This window comes from Felis catus, chromosome A2, assembly GCF_018350175.1.
Source record: "Felis catus isolate Fca126 chromosome A2, F.catus_Fca126_mat1.0, whole genome shotgun sequence".
NCBI classification, from domain to species: domain Eukaryota; kingdom Metazoa; phylum Chordata; class Mammalia; order Carnivora; family Felidae; genus Felis; species Felis catus.
Window position 1 is genome coordinate 92673046 of NC_058369.1, and position 19449 is coordinate 92692494.

General features: G+C 38.2%; 1 protein-coding gene across 1 annotated transcript in view; it reads left to right on the top strand.

Moving 5' to 3' along the window:
* Nucleotides 1–7829: 7829 nt before the first annotated feature.
* Nucleotides 7830–19449, top strand: part of ZNF804B (zinc finger protein 804B) — a 516223-nt gene continuing 504603 nt past the window's right edge. The window contains exon 1 of the mRNA XM_019825438.3: nucleotides 7830–8076. Coding sequence (XP_019680997.2) covers nucleotides 7969–8076 — 108 coding nt within the window. The 5' untranslated portion in view covers nucleotides 7830–7968. The remainder of the gene's footprint in view (nucleotides 8077–19449) is intronic.

Genomic DNA, 19449 nt, shown 5'->3' on the forward strand with positions numbered 1-19449 from the left:
TATTTTGGTGTGATAACACATGTATATGTGCCATGGAATTGCTAGATCACAGGTTATATGAACACTCAACTCTAGATGTTGCCAACAGTATTTCTAGAGTTGTTGTATTAAGTATATAATATGTTAAAGTTACACTTATTCCTTATCCTTGCCAGTTCTTAGTACTGTGAGTCTCTTTAATCTTAGCCATTTGGGTGGATGTGTACTAGTATCTCATTGAATCTTCAGTATACAACTCAAAGAATTTTTACATGCACATTCATGCACACACATGACCACTACCCAGATCAAAACAGCATTGGCAAGACTCTCAAGAAAGGTCTCTTGTATCCATTCGCAGTCAGTGCACCCCACCAAGAAATAGCCACTATCTGACTTCCATCAGAGATTGGTTCTCCCTGTTCTTGAATTTTATATAAATGGAATCATGCAATTTCTAGTCACTCAGCTCTCAATTCATTTGCTGATTTTTTATGCCTGTAATACTAATCAGTGTTATTTTACGCAACAGCCACCTTTCCTTTTATATTGCAGTATAATATTCCTTTTAATGAATATGTTTCATTTTATTTATCTGCTCTCTTGGTGATGAAGAGATTGCATTGTTATATTTTTTGGCTATTAGATACAAAGCACCTGTAAATACTCTTGTATGTGTCTTCGGTGAACCTAAGTTCTCATTTCCCTTTGGTGTTTACCTAGGAATAAGATTGCTGGGTCATAGAATAAGTTTAGCTTTCGCAAATATTGCCAAATAGTTTCCCAAATAGGTTTCTCCAATTTAAACTCCCATCAGCAATGTGAGAGAGTTCCAGACTCTTGCCACCATTTTAGGCTTTAGGTTTGTTAATCTTTAGTCATTCTTGGGGTTGTATAGTGATATGTAATTGCTGTTTTAATTTCCATTTCTCTGATGAGTAATTATATTGAACATATTTTCTTCTGTTTTTTGGCTGTATCAATACCTTCCTTGGTGAAATGTCTTTAAAGTCCTTGTCTTACTTTTTAATTCTTTACTACTGATTTATATAAGTTCTTTATGTATTGTAGATGGGACTTCTTTATTGTATCTCTATATTATCTATATCTTCTCCCAGTGAAATTTGTCTTTCATTCATAATATGGTGCTTTTGTTTAGAATTCTCATAGTATTGAACAAATACGTTCTTTTAGTTACCAATATTTAAATACTAGGAGATTTTATATAAATATCTGGATTTCAGATATCTTTTAAAATACTGTAAGACTTCTGAAACATCCTGCTTGAGATCTCATATACTTAAGACTCTATAGGAGCTGCCCACATGAGATGCCCACCATGCTCTCTGTTTTCTATACCAACACAATTCATGGGTTCACGTTACCAGCCTAGTCCAATAGGCACCCAGTATGGGACCCTGCTCTGAGATAGTCTCCTTTTTTAAAGTCTGAGTTCTGCTAACCAGACCTCTTTTGGATTAACAGACTTAATCAGTATGAGGGATAACACATGTCTTTTGGGGATCACATACTTAATAATGTCAAATCTCTGGCCACCAAATAATAAATACTTTAGTGCAATTAAGTACATACTTTCTAAATAGTTTCTTTTTCAAGAATCAGAATACAATGCAGAATTTGGGAGAAGCTAAGAGTTCAAAAGGTGTTTAATAATAGTGGAATTATTTCAGTTTAAGTAGTGGAATTAGTGGAATTTGACCAAATGTGTCTTAGAATGCAGACCTAAGAAACCTAAAATATTGCAACCCAAATTTCAGAATTTCTCTCGTGTGTGTATGTGTGTGTGTATGTACATATACATGTATACTCATATGGAAAAAACCTTAACTGTAGTTATCAGGAGGTTAAAACGTAAAACACGTATTCATTCCCTTCCCAAATATCACTTAAGAGCTTCTGCATTGGCAAGGTACTCGTCTAGGTGTTAGAACCAGAGAGGGGACAAAATAGAGGAGTTCCCTGCTTTCAGAGTTGTCATTCAAGAATGAGAACTAATTGATACCTAGATACACAATAAAAATTTGAAAACATCTACAAGTTTAAAGTGTTAAAATTAGATTCTTATAGTAATCAAAACTGTGGTATTGGTGAAAGGGTAGACAAAGAGATCAACAGAACAGGCTAGAAAATACAGACATAGACCCACGCAAATACGGTCAACTCATTTTTGACAAAGAAGCAAAGACAATTCAGTTCTTTTCAACAACTGGTGCAGGAACAACTGGACATCGACATGCAAACCAGAAATATGACAGAAACCCCTTTCACAAAAAATTCACTTAAGATGGATCATGGACCATGACGTAAAGTGCCAAAACCATAAGACTCCTGGAAAATGACATAGAAGAAAATCCAGTTGACTTTAGGTTTGGTGGTGACTTTTAGGTACAACACTGAAAGCACAATCCATGAAAGAAAAAAATAAATTGGACGATATTAAAATTAATAACATTCTGCAAAAGATACTGTTAAAAAATGACAAGAAAAGCCACATATTTTTTAAGTATTTATTTTGAGAGAGAGTGTGCTGAGTAGGGGAGGGGCAGAGAGAGGTGGGGAGAGAGAGAGAATCCCGAGCAGACTCCCCACTGTCAGCACTGAGCCCGACATCAGGCTTGAACACGAACTGTGATATCATGACCTGAACCGAAATCAAGAATCCGACACTCAACCGACTGAGCCACCCAGGCACCCCAAAAAGCCACACACTGGGAGAAAACATTTGTAAACATATATTTGATAAAGGAGAAGTATCCAAAATATACAAAGAATTCTTAGAACTTGACAATAAGAAAAAAGCAACCCGATTAAAAAAAATGGGGTGATGATATAAATAGACTCCTAACCAAAGAAGATATACAGATGGCAAATAAGCATAAGGGAAAAGATGCTTGACATCTTATGTCATTAGAGAATTGCAAATTAAAACAATCGTGAAATACTACCACATACCTGTCAGAGTGGCTAAAACACAAAACAATTGACAATACCGAATGCCGGTGAGGACGTGGAGTACCACAACCTGTCATCTGTTGTTGGTGGCAGTGCTAGATGGTGCGGTCACCCTGGAAGACGGTTGGGCAGTTTCTCCCAAAATGGAACATAAGATCCAGCAGTTGCAGCCCTTGGTGTTTACTCGAAAGAGCTGTGAAGCTATTTCCACACAGAAACCCGCACATGAATGTTTATGGCGGCTTGATTCATAACTGCCTAAACCTGGAAGCAACCAAGACGTCCTTCAATAGGTGATGGATAAACAGACTGTGGCACATCTGTACAAGGTGTATTAGTCTCTTCAAACTGCTAGAACAAAGTACAACAAACTGGGTTGCTTTAACAGGAATTGTCCTGCAGTCCTGAAGCCTGGAAGTTTGAAATCAAGATGTTGGCCTGATTGGTTACCTCGGAGGGCTGGGAGGGAGAATCTGCTCCATGTGTCTGTCCTTGCTGGTGGTGTGCTGGTGATCTTTTGCATTCTTTGGCTTGTGGAGGCATAATTCCAGTCTTCACATGGCAATCTCCCTGTGCCTCTGTTTCTGTGTCCACATTTCCCCTTTTTAATAAGAGCACAGTAATATTGTAGTGGGGCCCACCCTGATGATCTCATGTTAACCTGATCATCTCCCAAGACCCGATTTCCACATAAGGTCACATTCACAGGGCATCAGGACTTTAGTATTTGGGGGGAGAGGTACCATTCAATTCGTACTGGAATACTGTTAAAATATTCCATTATTCCAGTAATAAAAAGCAATAAGGTAGGAAATGATCTGTGTTTTAAAAATATCGCTGTGGTTGTTGGGTGCAGAGAATCTACTATGTATGAAAGCAACATGGAAGCAGGGAGATTGGTTAGGAGGTTACTGCAATAGTCCAAGCAAGAGGTGATGAGGATCTGGACTAAGGTTGGACAGCAGATATGAAAATAAGGAGATCAATTTGAGATGTGTTTGATAAAGGTAATGGAAGGAAGGGATTCTCATTCTGTCAACCATCTGTGTGATACAGCCATGAATCTGGAAATACATGGAAATGTCAAATTGATCATAGGCTGAAATCCATGCCCTTTGTTCTTCACATCTCCTTCCATGAAATGAAAACTCATCAGATCAATATTACTTGACTATAAATGGGCCTTGCAAGACTGCACATAATGTTTGTTGTAATAGAATTTGACCTGTATCTAAAATTCATTTACCATAGGCTTATTTTAAAGTGTTTTCCTTTCCTTTCACTTCCTCTGAAAATTTTTAATTACTAAAGTTAGAAAGTGCCTCGTTTAGCAAAGAGAGAATACAACTGAGCAACTTTGTGTCTGTAGCACCCCTGCGAATAAAATCACTTAGGTTTCTATTAATTAGATTAGGCAAACCACATCTAAAATACAGGCCAGCAATGATGGGGAGTTGTTGAATATGATGGCATCACACAGATAGATATCAATCACAACCTGGCAAGGAATAGAAGGCAATTGTTTTTGTGATTGTTGTTTATTTTAAAAACTATTCTTAAAATTGGCTGAGAGTAACAAATGTGTCAATTTTTGCCTTGACATTTTAAGATGGATGACAAAATTAGAAAGCAAAGAACAGAACAACCATAATTGACTTAAAATATGGCAAACAACAGAACTGGTATCATTCATTTTATTATTATTTTTTAAATGTTTATTTATTTTTGCGAGACAGAGTGTGAGCAGGGGAGGGCAGAGAGACAGGGAGACACAGAATATGAAGCAGGCTCCAGGCTCTGCACCATCAGCACAGAGCTTGATGCAGGGCTCAAACCCAAGAGATCATGACTTGAGCCGAAGTTGGATGCTTAACAGACTGGGCCACCTGGGTGCCTGGGTATCATTCATTTTAAAGAAGAAAGACCGCAAAAATTAAGTAATTTTAAAGAAATTTAGGGAAATTACTACAGTCTTTGAAATACTACTATAAAAAGGGATTACTTTGTTTCCTATGGGAAAACTCAAATGCACATGGGAGAACAGTCAAATGAACTAGAATATCAGGATAGCTAACAAATACTTTGAATAAAAAAATCATACAATAAGATGGTATATGTGAATTGTATACTTTTTTTTATATGAAATTTATTATCAAATTGGTTTCCATAGAACACTCAGTGCTCATCCCAAAAGGTGCCCTCCTCAATGCCCATCACCCACTTTCCCCTCCCTCCCACCTCCCATCAACCCTCAGTTTATTCTCAGTTTTTCACAGTCTCTTATGGTTTGCCTGCTTCCCTCTCTGTAACTTTTTTTCCCCCTTCCCCTCCCCCATGGTCTTCTGTTAAGTTTCTCAGGATCCAGGTAAGAGTGAAAACATAGGGTATCTGTCTTTCTCTGTATGACTTATTTCACTTAGCATCACACTCTCCAGTTCCATCCACGTTGCTACAAAAGGCCATATTTCATTCTTTCTCATTGCCAAATAGTTATACTTTTTGATTACTTGTCAGTTCTTTCATTTTAGGAGCGTATACCTGATTCTTAGTGATTAAACATTACTAGGAATTAAATTTGCCTAATTAAAAAGGGATAGTATCTTTGGAGTTGTTATTCACAGCATGTGACATCATTCATTTTTCTAGTCCATTCCAGGATGCTTACACTTATGTCCTCAATGCTTATTACATTTATGAAGAGTGAAATAGTAGTTATAGACTGAGCTGCACTATCTCCTTTTAAAATTTCACTTCATTCATTTTTTTGGCAAAGCTTTTGCCTGATTTTGAAATTTTGCTATTTGCAAATACATTGTTTTCTTGGTATAGAATTTATCTACTGTCTATATATGACTAATATTACTTACTCTCAGCTTCAGGAAACATTTCACAGCTCTAAGTTCAATAAACACCACATTGTTAAGCACATCAGTCTTAATAGAAAGGAAAATGTGGTTATGTTGTATCTATTGTCACTGCTCTATTATTTTTTATTTCAGACATTCTTACCAACAAGATAGTTATAAAATAAACAATTCCTACAAGATTTATATTACACTATGTCAGTTTCAGTAGTTTTCAACTCGAAGTTCGCAAAGAATCGACATTTTGCCTTATATATGCGCTTTTATAAAGACTATCTGAAACATTTAAAATGAGAAATACATCTATGTGTTTAATAAAATATTAAGGATATAAACTATTGTAATAATGTGAACAAAAAGTCATCTTTATTGACTTTATACTTTATACTTTATAAAAATTATATTAATTGGAATATATGTTTGCTTCAGAGTTTTATGAGTTGCCTCAATAGGAAAAACTGAATTACCTATTTTCTTTGACCTGTTTCTGTCATTTGTGAAAGGTCCTCAGGGTCAACCAGGATGCTAGTGGAGCACTGTGCGAGACGGAAGAGGGAAAAAACTGGGGAGGTGACTGGGAGCATTAGCCTTAACCTTGCACTAATTACAGTGCTAAGGCAAAAAGGAAAGGAGCCCCCCCACCCCTTTATCTTCTCCCCAGCACAGACCTGGGCGAGTGGGGCGAGAGAGAACCGCACTAGGTCAGCGCGGGGTGGAAAGGGCACACCTCCTCCTGACTCCGGCAAGGCTTCCTTCTCATTTCAGAACACGTATCTGCACAGGTCATTTATTCTCCGTGCACCTCGCTCCCTGGTGGCTTCATTTACAGCAAATGATTTAACGTTCATTAAGAAACACTGCTGAGGGGCGATTGTTGAGGGTTGTGGACACGCAAACGTCCTGGACAGGTCCAAAGTATCTGCCTCCTTAAAGATACAGAAAGACTTGTAGGTGTTTGTAACTCTGGAGACACACACACACACACACACACGCTCGAGTGCACGTTTCGTTTCTATTCCTTACATAAGTTTTCTATCTAAAACTTATTTCCTCCTGCATCCATCACCCTCCATCGCGCATCTAATCAATCTCCCTTATTTGGGGCTGCATGGCTCGTCCAAACAGCCAGCCGGCTGGGGAGCTGTTGATTCCGCCAACGCCGCCGGCAGCCGGAGCGCGGAAAAACGCTGAAGGCGAGCAGGCAGCCCAAGAGTGAAGGAAACGCTCTCCTCCTGCTCCTCTCCTCCGCCGCGGCTCTCCCCAGGCGCCCCGGGCTGGGGCCCGCAAACCCGGTGCAAAGTTGGCCCGGAGACCGCGCGGAGCGACCAGGGGGGCTGGGGCGGCTGAAGGCAGGAAGCGGGCGCGGCGCGTCCCGCAGCCGCCGGGGCCTCGGCGGCGCCACCGCGGCAGCTGTCACCTCCCCGCGCGGCCGCCCGGCGCGCCCTTCGCCCCCAGCCGACGGCTCTGAGCGGGGGCGCTGGTTGCTCCCGCTCACAGGTCGCCGAGTCCCCACGTCCCGGGCCTCGCCCCAGCCCGCGCGCTGCCTCCTGCGACCCCGCCCCCGCCACTGCAGCGGGGGCAGCGGCTTGGCGCTCCTGGGGGCTGCCCGCGGTCTCCCGCGCCGACTGCTGTTGCCGCCGCCCGGCGTCGCAGCCCCCTGCCCGCAGCCCAGCCCGCGGACGCCTCCCGCCACCCTCCCCACCCCGGCCAGGCGACCGGGACCCGCGCCGGAGCATCTCGAGGCGTGCACTGGGTGCGAAAGTGGGGGGCGGGAGGAAAGGGGGCGGGGGAGTTCCTGATTCCCTGGCGGACCCAGGAAGTTGTCCTTAAAAAAAAAAAAAATTATATCGCCGGCCCGCGGTTGAGCAGCCGCCTCGTCAGAGCAGCATGTGGACTGGCTCGCCGGGTCCCCTAAGCGCTGTGTGGCTGCCGCTGCCGCTGCCGCCGCCGCCGTCAGAGCAGCCGCTGCCGGCAGCAGGAGCCCCGCGCGGGGCGAGGAGCGGGGACGCGCGGCCGCCGCGTCCCCTGCTTGCCGCTGGCCGCTTCTTCTCGAGAGGTGGCAGTCACTGTTGCTGCTGAGAAACCAGCCCGCATTTCCACGGCTGGGCGTCTGGTGCGGAGTTGAGACGCTGCGCCTCCTGCTTGGACCCACATGGCTTGTTACCTGGTCATCAGTTCGAGACATCTCAGCAATGGGCACTACCGGGGCATTAAAGGAGTCTTCCGAGGGCCCCTCTGCAAGAATGGATCTCCCTCTCCGGTAACCTGCTCACACGCGCGCACACACACACACAGACACACACACGTTGAAAATCAAGATAAACAAAAAGAGATAACGTCCTGGTACAATCAGTGGTTGGCGGATATCTACCTTACCCATAAGTATATTGTGTCTGTTTTTTTACAGTTTATTGGTAGACTGTTACACAGGGAGGGGCGTGTGTTTACATGTGTATATATGTTCATCACAGTTATTAACATCCATAGTGCTGTGGATGCAAATATTTACTGAATGCAGTTAACTGCAGGGCTGTAAAGGTAGCTCTAGCGTGCTCTGTCAAGTTATGAATCTGCTGATTTGGGCAGTGTAGAAAGTTTGAGAGGCACTTTATAACTGTGCTTGGTGAAGTCATTAGTTGGGATTAGTTAAATAATGCTACTGTTACTTTACAAGAAAATAAACTCTTTAAAGATTTCGCATCAGAGCACTGGCAAACGGAAAGGGTTTAGATGTTAAAATTTGCTGAAATCTAATGCTTGACTGTATACATTCTTTAAGGAAAGCCCAAGAGTCCTTTGTGGAAAGATGAAGTGGATACTTTGTGGTATTAGGTACAAATGTATTTATATGCCATTTGACTGATCGCTCAACTTAGTATACTATTCAATTTAGTTTACTATGTGATTTATTCATGTTTTTTTAAGAAACAATTTTGACCAGACTCTATGACTTCTGAGAGTCTTATTAATTTACTAATTAGTACGTATTATAGACAACTGTTTTACAGATTCAGATGTGTTTCAAAAAATGTCATGAAATATTAAAATTTCAGATTATTTATGTGACTAAGATCAAGTTTCTAGTTTAATACAAAAACCAGTATTTTAAGTCTGTCTGATATAACGAGTGAAAACTTAAGTTGCCTGATCTTTATTTATTTACTTTTTGTACTTTTCATCATGGTTTCATGCTTCATTAGCATGAGTTATTCAAAACTGCAATATATCTTTAAAACTTTTGATTAAGCACCATATGTGATTTGCATGAGAAATTTAAAATCAGAAAGTCCAAGTGCCCAGAGGTATCACTAAGTCCTAATTATGACAAACTATTGCCTCACATGTTTTTATGCACTGGAAGTGTGGGGTTATTGTAATCCCTCCGACTCCTCAGTTACGCAGTACTGAATCAAAAGCATTAGATGGAATATACTGTTTATATTGGCACTTTCAAATAAACTCTTAGGGTTAGAGTGGTCTTGGAGAGTTTTAGTTGAATAAAGCCCACATTCAATCCTTCTGAGCAGCTGGTCGGAATCCTTTCTATTTTTAAAGATTCTCAGGATTGGAGTTTCTGCAGTCTCAGCAAACCACCTCAATGTTTAACAACCCACAGTGTCAGAATCTTCCTTATAGCAAACTTAAATATATCAAATTTTTCTTTAAGCTCATTTCATCTTGAAAACCTAGAATTTTCCACCTTTTATTATTTTCCAACGCTTCGATAATCTTTGTGGCTGTGTTCCAAAACCCTCTCTTTGATTATGGAGATCTGAACTGGGTAGTGTGTTATAGTATATGTATGCCTTAGTAGTTCACAGGATAAAGGAAGAATTATTTCCTAGTTCCTAGTGTTCAGTTCTATTGAAGTTGCTTTAGAATATGGTGTTAATCTTCCAAAATCTAAGGGGCTTGCAGAGGAAATTTCTGTCACATGGTCAGAAGGTGTCCTCCCTCCTCCACTATTGGTCATTCATCTCCCAGAAGTCTGATTGATGCCCCAGGGACTGGACACATGAGTGTGGACGTGACAAGACATCCCATAATCCACATGGCTCTGCTAGCTGACCAGGTGCTCACACCCACAGGACACTGTTCGTATTCGCTGCTGGGCTCATTTTTACTAAAATACTAATTCATTTACTTTTATCTAGGTGCTACACTTTGACTCATGGGATTGTTCTCTTCAATATTAACACATTTGAGTGTGCTTAAATTACATTTGCATGATTTAAAAATATCTGTTAGTCTGTATATGGGCTTCCTACAACTGATTTATTTTTTCTTCTTTTACATTTTACTATGGAATTTGAATGGCTTTTTCAAGGTTTCAGTAGTTTCTCACATGAGCTAGGCAGTGTGTGAAAAATTGATGTTCATTCCTTCTCTGTCATAGACAGGTTTTTGAAAAAAGTCACTGCCTTCACATTACATGACACTTAGTCTTTCTTCCTAAATTAAAATAGGTCACTACCTTCTGGACCTTAGTCCCCTGAGCACTTAAGTAAGAGTTTCCTAGTGTATAAGAGTGTATATTTGCCTTCTTTATTAATTAGTTGTGAAGCATGGAGCTAAAAACTGTGGTTATACGTCATTTTTTTTATATCGAGCAATACACACACCCTAGTTAGTTTCAGGTTGACCTAAAATTTATTGATTTTTTTCATCAACATAAATATGAAACTCACAGATCCGTAAGATAGTCATTAATTTTTTTCTTAAAACACATTTCTACTCTGACAATACCTTTTTTTTTGTTGTTTGTTTTTCAAATTTAGTACCCTGAATAGTCTCAAATTGACCTCTACATCATTGACTTGGATTATTTCAACTCACTGAGATGCAGTTTATCTGGGACTCTGGACTGGGAAACCATTAGCTGATTTAACTCACTCTTACTAAGGTCTGCGATACTTCAACTTTGGTTCTTACTTTTCTAATCTAAGTGTCCCTCCTTTCTACTTTAATCCATATTTTCCTGTTTTAATAGAGCTCTTTAAAAGTAGCACATAACACAATTATCAAATGAGAATATTCTGTAATTTCAGAAAGGAGCAAAGCCACTATTCCTTTCTGATGTAACAGGAATTTCTTCTGATATATATCTATATATATCATCTATATCTATATCTATATCTATATCTATATCTATATCTATATCTATCTATATCTATAATGCATGCACACACACACATACACACATATACTTGGATAATATGAATTTAATATAATTTAAATTTATTTTTTAATAATAATATAACTTAATATGAATTGGTGTCTTCTAGATAGAATTATTCAGTTCTATATTTAAAGTAGTTATATACATTTGTCATGTTCAAATCACATGTCTGTAGAATTTGAACATACGACATTAAACTGACCATATAAGGAAAATTATTATATTTATATACATTTTTATTTCAAAGGATTTCATTTAGAAAACATTGAATCATTACATCGAGTTCTTGTAACAGATACTTAGTGGGATACTTGAGAAAGAAATAAAGCATTTTACCCCCAAACAATGTTCACAGATCAGCAAACTGAAAATCCTAGAGTAAAATTCAGCTCCTATCTTCAAAGTAAAAACATGCAAATGTCTTATCTGTTGCATCGAGACTTGATATGAAAAAAAATAGCATACTGCTTTTCATCCTAATTAGAATGTGAATAATTGATTTTAGATAGTTTATGTTACTTTAAATGTAGGGATACATTAAAGAAAAGAAAAATGACAGAGTATTACATAGTACTGTGTAGACCATTTAGTATGATGACATAGTACTTGATGGTAAAAGTCTCTGATTTTAGAAAATAAATTTGCATCCTCACAATTTAGAATATTTATCCCTCACCCTATCAGAACTTTGAAATAAAATGACTGAACGATGATTTTAAAAGATCCGTTTGAGATACATATGCATACACACACAGGTCTACACCCACACATGCACCTAGATACAGATACATTATTATTGGTGCTCAAACATAAGAAGTCACTATGCATTATGTTATAAAGTCTTTTACCATCATATATGTTAACTCTAAAACTTTGTTACAGTAATTGAAGTATTCATTAAGAAAACAATCTATAAGTGAATTCATTTTTTTTTGTGAACTTCCAAGTTCTTCTATCCCCATGTTTGAATTCAGTAAAACAAAAAATATTCTCTCTATAGTGTCAAAAATGTGTTTGAATCAGTTCTTAGTTATTTTTGTAGTGAAAAATATTGTCTTGGGGCACCTGGGTGGCTCAGTCGGTTAAGCATCAGACCTCGAGCTCAGGTTTATGACTTCTCTGGCTTATGAGTTCAAGCTCCACATTGGGGTTGGGTTCTGTGCTAACAACTCAGAGCCTGGAGCCTGCTTTTGATTCTGTGTCTCCCTCTTTCTCTGCCCCTCCCCTGCTCATGCTCTGTCTCTCTCTCCTTCAAAAATAAATAAACGTTAAAAAAATTGAAAAAAAAAAAGAAAAATATTGTCTCAATTTAGATTTGAGTATGGGTTGTTACTTAATTTGTGTTTTTAACAGTATGACTCATTCAGGTTATCGATTGGTTAAATATTAATAATATTTGTAGTTGTATATTTGATCCATGGTATATGTTTAGCATATTACCACTCTCTTGCAGCTTAGGGTGATACTTTTTAAGAAGTGTGTAACCTCCTTTCTTCTCATTGCCTTTTCAACCCTTCTTTTTTTCAACTAACTGATTTTAGAAACTTATAGTTGGCATTTATGCTTTCAAATATAAGTGTCAACTTTCTAGGTCTTAAATGTGTGTCTATCTGACGTTAGAAAGCTTCCATAGTAAGAAGAATCAAATGAGTGTTTGAATGCTATAACTCATGACTTTTAGTAGATTATACTGTATTTATTTCATAGTTAAAATTTGATAGATCAAATACTTCAATTTCTTTCTTTTAGATATACAATTAAGATAACCTCGAATTTAAATTTCTACTCCATAATTTGGAAACAAAATAAAAGTAAAACATATTGGCATCATGTTTAGACTTAATGAAGGTGGAATTTAACATAGAACATAATCATTTGTAGTGGAAAGAGTAACTATGAAAACTTTGTTGTACAATGTGTAGGCACGATGATACATGTTTTTCATGTGTTATGTATTAACAAAGCTTGAAATGTAGGTAGGTTTTAGGCTGTATTGGGAGCAAGGAGCAGGAGTATATATATTTCGAATAACTTTATGAAGTCATTGACTTCAGTGTGAATTTGGTTTGTTCAAAATGCACATTGTCAGAATAATTCCTTAGCATATACATACATATTTTGTAGAAAGTAATTTGAAGCAAAATTGAAATAAAAATGCTACTTTGCTTGAAAATATCTTGGTTTTAACAAGTATACTTTTTCAGATAATCCTTATAAAATGGCAGGTGACAGCCTTTTGGAGATAGATATTATGAGTCAGGTTTACTTAGTGGATAAGGTGTGGAGAGAGAAATTAAATATTTGATATGTTTTCATGACAAGGTGTAGTTATAATGATGAAAGGAATATGCCACTTCCCTACTTCCACAGTCTCTCTTGCATGGGAAGTACATGCTGAACTTGAGAAATTCTGGAGAGTTTAATTACTTTATACCTTAGACAGTATTCTCACTTGTAACTAATACCTTGTCAATTTATTGAAAACAAAAAATGCAAAAAGATATTATATGGCATATGAAATGAAAAAGGGCTTTTAGAAATATTTACTAATGTATGATCTTGCTTTTCCTGAGATGGACCCCTGATAACATGCTTTGAACTAATCCCCTCTTTCACTCGAATTTGATACCTAAAATCTAAGCATATCTTTCTGAAAAACTGATAATATACTGTTCTTCACAGATAAAGACAGCTATTAGAGTTAGCTATTTTTTCTTTTCCTCTTTGGCTGGTAGGAAACTCAGGGAGAAATCTGTGGCTTAACAAAGCCATGGGAATTGATGATGGCATTCAAAGCAACATGATTTCTGCATCTTTGCTCATCTCCTATTCCCAGTTCAGCTTTCATTTTAATTTTATTTTCCATGGCTCTCATTCATTTAAATTTATATTTGATCATTTTCATGTATAAAGTTTCTTTCATATGACTTAGTTCTGTTGTGAAAGTAAGTCAGGCTATAAATAAATAATAAAATATAGAATACCTAAAGATAAGGATGCCACTCAGGATTTTGTACGGGTCATCCAGGCTTTGACCACGATTCATGGAATAGAGAACATTCATTTTGTTCATTTGTAACAAGCATAATTAGGGCTGCCAATTTTTTTGCTTTGACAATTGGCAAATTTCTCTTGGCAAATTTTATTTCACTTTAGTGTGGGTGTTAAGGCAGGATATAGTTTATTTTGAAACAGATACTGCCAGTTTTTTTTTTTCCAAACAATCTTTCCCCCTCCCTGTTATTCCTCTTGTCCTTGATCCTTATTCCTTTTGTTAACATGATTATCAATTTTTTCAATATCTTTTTTGGTTTATGCACAAATGTTGGTGTATATGTCTAACTCCGGAGGTACAAACCCCTGCAAATGGTGAGCAGCATGCCATTTTGTCTGCTTCCCAGCCCAAGCAGACACGTTTCTTCTCTGTTCACCCTCCACATTTAGAGCTTCCTGCCTATCTCCATTCAGAACTACCTCCCAGTGTTCTTCCCCTGCCCACCTTCCCACAGCTATTACTCAGCACTTGACTTGTCCTATCTACCTCCTGAGCAACAAATACAGTCAGTACCTCCCCCCCACACACATGTATCCTTGCCAGATCTCCATTTTGCAATGAATAATTATATTCCCTAACATTTTTCTTGGCAAGCAAAGCCAAATGCGTTTCCTCTTTGTGGATGAAAATAAATATCATATTCTAAACAGAAAATAACCATTGGACCCCCTTTTTGAATGGTGGAGGGGCTGGAAGCCCTACTTAAGTCTGCCCTTCTTATTGATTTGCTTCATCAAAATGTGAAGTTGAAAGATACCCTGGTGGCCATTTTAATTACATTCACATTATCTTTAAAATGTTCTAAGTCCCTGGATGGTATCGAAGAGTCTTCATGATCCAGTCCTTACCTGCATCTTTAGTTTTAACTCTGTTTCTCCACCTGATCCTATTATGCTCTAGCCTTACCCAACTACTCAGAGTTCTTGACTATGATGGGTGTTTCTAGACCTTTATGCCATTGCACATTCTGTTCCCTCTGGCACAAATCCTCTTTTTGCCTTCATTTGTTGGGCCATGTCGTATATATTCTTTCAGACCTAACTAAAGAGTTGGGTTTTCACGTGAGTTGACACTGAGTTCCCTACCATGAGTCAAATGTTTCTCTTTCAGGCTGCCATCACATCTATTGCTTACCTAGATTATTACTGAACTGTAGTTGTTTATTCGTCTCCATTTTGGCCATGGAATGTGAGACCTTTGGGGTCATGTCTGCTGTTATCCTTATCTCCCCAGTACTAAGCACAGCTTCTGGTTTACTATTGATTTTAATAGGAAAAAAAAAGGATTTCAGTGGAAATTTAATTAGTGTAAACAGTTCCCTTTGGTCCTGCTTGTAGCTCCATGAAGAAAACTTTTCCTTAGAGACTTTTTTCCCAAGTTAGTTAGTCAAAATCTTTTAGAATGCACACTGTTATACTGATGGATTAAGTGGTCACTGTTTTCATGGTAATGCTTCTCACTTTAACATCTACCAAGATCATTTGGTCAATTGCTTCGAGTATAATTTAATACTTCCTATTAATCCAAATTGCAGAGTGCTTTATTCCATGTAACCATTTCAGAACATTTTTGTTAAAGGCCACAAGAGACTGAAGATTGGCTATATGTGAATAGATGAAATTTGTACATGAGTTAGTTAAGCCATATTTTTCATTGGCATATATTAAATAGCTTCTGAGAAATGAATTCAAGTTAGGAACTTGATTATTCCCTTCCTATTTAGGAGTATATAATAAGGAGAAAAAACAGGGGTTCTTACACCTTTTCTTTCTTTCCCTGTCTCCTCTCTTCCTCCTTCTCTGTCTCCTTCCTCCCTTCTTCTCTTCCTCCCTTCCTTCCTTCCATCCTTCCTTCCACCTTCTTCTCCTCCTCCTCATCCTTCTCTCTCTTTCTATCTCTGTCATTTTTTCTTTCTTTTGAAAGAGAGACAATAATTCTTTGATCACTGGTCACTATAGCCCTTGAGGAAGTACCATCCTGGAGCAGCCACAGGGTGGTTTTTGCATAGTTGCCAATACTTTCCCATTGCTTGAACTTACTAGTCACACACTCTCCAACAACTTTGTTGTTTCTTGGATCAGCCAAGATGTGGCCACTGTCAATAAGAGAAGCTTGGACTTCTTCTAAACAATGAATTTTAGCTAAAATATCCAGCCATCTATTATGGAGATACAGAGAGATAGTAATACTATATGGAATGGAAAGAATCCGGTTTCTTGTAGTCTCAGTTTCTTTATACAAATAAACTTTTCACACTTGTTAACAGATATTTGATTTCTTTGCCTCATTTGTAGGATATTAATATTGGAAGGACCCTTAGCAATCTAGTTTAATCTCCCAGTATAAATTTTTAAATATATCACGATGATAGAATAATAATTTCCCAAAGATGTTTGTGTTATAATCCTCAAAACGTTCAAATCTGTTGCTCACATGGCAGAAGAGGCTTTGCAGATGTGACTAAACTAAGGATGTTGAGAAGATTGTCCTGGATTATGCATATGGACCCACCGCAATCTCAAGGGCCCTTGTAAGAGGGAGGCAGAAATGTCAGAGGCAGAGAGAGAGCTTTGAAGATGGTATGCTGCTCGCTTTAAAGACAGAGGAAGTGGCCACAAGTCAAAGAATGAAGCTCAACAAGGCACCTAAATGGATTCTCCCGTAGAGCATCCAGAAAAATCAGAGCCCTGCTAGTGCCTTGATTTTAGCCCAGTAAGACTTTTGACTTAGTGGACTGAAAGATGATTAATTTGTATTCTCTTTAGCCAGTAAATTTGTGGTAATTTGTTAGAGCACCCATCGGAAACTAATACAACCACTCTTAACATGGGTGAACATATCCAATGGTGGGAGGCCCTCTGCTCAACAGAGTGACTGATCCTCTTGTGAAACTAATGTCATCAAGGTTGAATCTCCTCTTGCTTTTACCCAAATGCCTCTGCCTCCCTCTTGCTTTTAGTCACCGTTCCTCACTCTGCCCTTTGGAAGCAAGAGGATAGATCTATCCCCTCTAGGATGTGACAGCCCTTCAACTATTCAGAGACAGCTGGTGGTTTTTCATTGTTAAATCATGTAAAGGACTGAAAGCTTTGTGAGAACGAACTAATCTTCCCTGTACATCATTTGCGTTATTTTATTACACATTAATTGAATTTTCTGCAACTCAAAGTGCTTTATTTATTACACTTTGTAATGTAATCCAGGTTTTGAAATATAACATACTTATGGTTTTATATTCTTGAAAGATGGTAAACTTAGCAAAACATTATCATACACTTAGAAAAATACTGTCCACACTTTCAACTACTTCCCCAGATATTTCCCTTTTTATATCATATCCATCATCTTTACAGCAGATGAACTTAAGAACACAAAAGCCAGATCATCTCAAAGGCACATCTTGAGGCTATCTTTCAGAACTTCTTTAGTCTTTGATTTAGACACGTGCTAATTCCTAGGAGGGGGAAGGCATGAGTTTTAAATAAAAAGTGATGAGATCAATTAAAGTAATAATTGTAATTTCATGAAATCCCCAACGTTTGCTATGTTAGGCACAGTGGTATCTGAACGGAAAGTTATTTTTTAACTTTCGTGTCGAAGAATAAAATAAGATGTGAATTGTCACAGATCATAAGCGTACAGCTTTTTCATGCCTCAGATGTAGATAGAGAACATCACACCTCCCTGGAAGCCCCAGATGTCCCCCTTTTCAAGTACCACCTACCCCAAAGGCGGTGAAAGTCCGAACACCAGATTATAAGCTGCCGTATTTTTTTTTAAATGATGTCAAAATGAGTTTCAGTAAAGAACGCATGAATTTGCAGCTTAGCCACCAGAAAACTGTTGAATTAAGTCCCTCTTTTTAGGTCAGGATAGGCATGCCGGTGTTTCAGCTGCTTTGTTTTCTACTTCTCTTTGAGTGACCGAAGCAAACTTGTTAACTGTTTGAAACAAATGAACAAAAGAATTCTGATTGGACAAGAATGAATGGATTTATGCTAATAAAACACACAGATTATATCCAGGGTGACATCTGTGAAGTATTTCATTATCTTTTCCTTAATATCACATGTTGAAATTCAAAGATCCGACCATCATGTAGATTCAGTAATCTCTTGCAAGTGGTTAGGGATGGCTCTGGTGTGTTTTCATTGAGGGGAGATGTGAATTATGTATTTAGTGGCAAGATAGCAATACATAATTTAAGAAAATAAACCTCTAGCTTGGACTTTTCATAAAAAATGAAATTTATGTGCAAATGATGTGGAAACTTTATTACAAAAGTTGTTACAATTTCACGCACATGCACGGGGATAAAATACAAGTTTGTGTTACTATGGAAACAGGACTATTGCCAAGAGGTTTACAGATAAAACCCAAACAATGCTTATATTAATCAATCCTAATTTCAATGAATTTAAATATATGTAAATAACTGACCATATATTTTCAATGAAATTTAATGCTCATCTTCCAATATCCATTTGCTATACAGTATGATTTTAAGAGTTCTGTCTAATGTTGCTAGAAAATCTTTGGTGACAGCCACTGATGATTTGTTTATCATCATAAAAAAAAGTAATAAAGAGCAATGAATCTACCTTATGTGTCCCTTCCAATAGTAGGCCACTTTGCTGTGAATTTGTGTGTTTTGTTTTTTTTTTTTTTAAGCCATAGTTAGTTCTATATACTCTGTGATCATCAGGGTGGACTCCACTTTTGAAAGTGATAGAGAAAACCGGTTATCTACAGGGAATAGATACTTATACAGTATATAAGCATCACTTAATCTGAAGATCTTAGAATTAGACCCAACAGACAGTAACTGGAATACAATGTGTGATCTTCTTGTGTGACAAAAATTTAGGTATGTAAAAATTTTAAATTCTTCATTAAGTCATGAAGATCAGGCTAGTCCTAGGATTCAGTTTCTGATCTTGATGAGTGCTGTGCTTGGTGAAGTGTGGTAAGAAACTGCAACTTCTAGGGGCGCCTGGGTGGCGCAGTCGGTTAAGCGTCCGACTTCAGCCAGGTCACGATCTCGCGGTCCGTGAGCTCGAGCCCCGCGTCGGGCTCTGGGCTGATGGCTCAGAGCCTGGAGCCTGTTTCCGATTCTGTGTCTCCCTCTCTCTCTGCCCCTCCCCCGTTCATGCTCTGTCTCTCTCTGTCCCAAAAATAAATAAAAAACGTTGAAAAAAAAAAAAGAAACTGCAACCTCTAAATATGTTACTTCCCTTTTGGGAAACGACTCACTAATGTTTGACCAGTTGTTTTCAGATTGTAGTTTTGTTTTTTGAAGCTATGATATGTATGCTTTGTTCAAAGAAAATCCTAGGAGCAAGGCAAAACAAGGAAATGAAATCATCTGGGGAAAAAATGTGGCTTTTAATCTCACTACA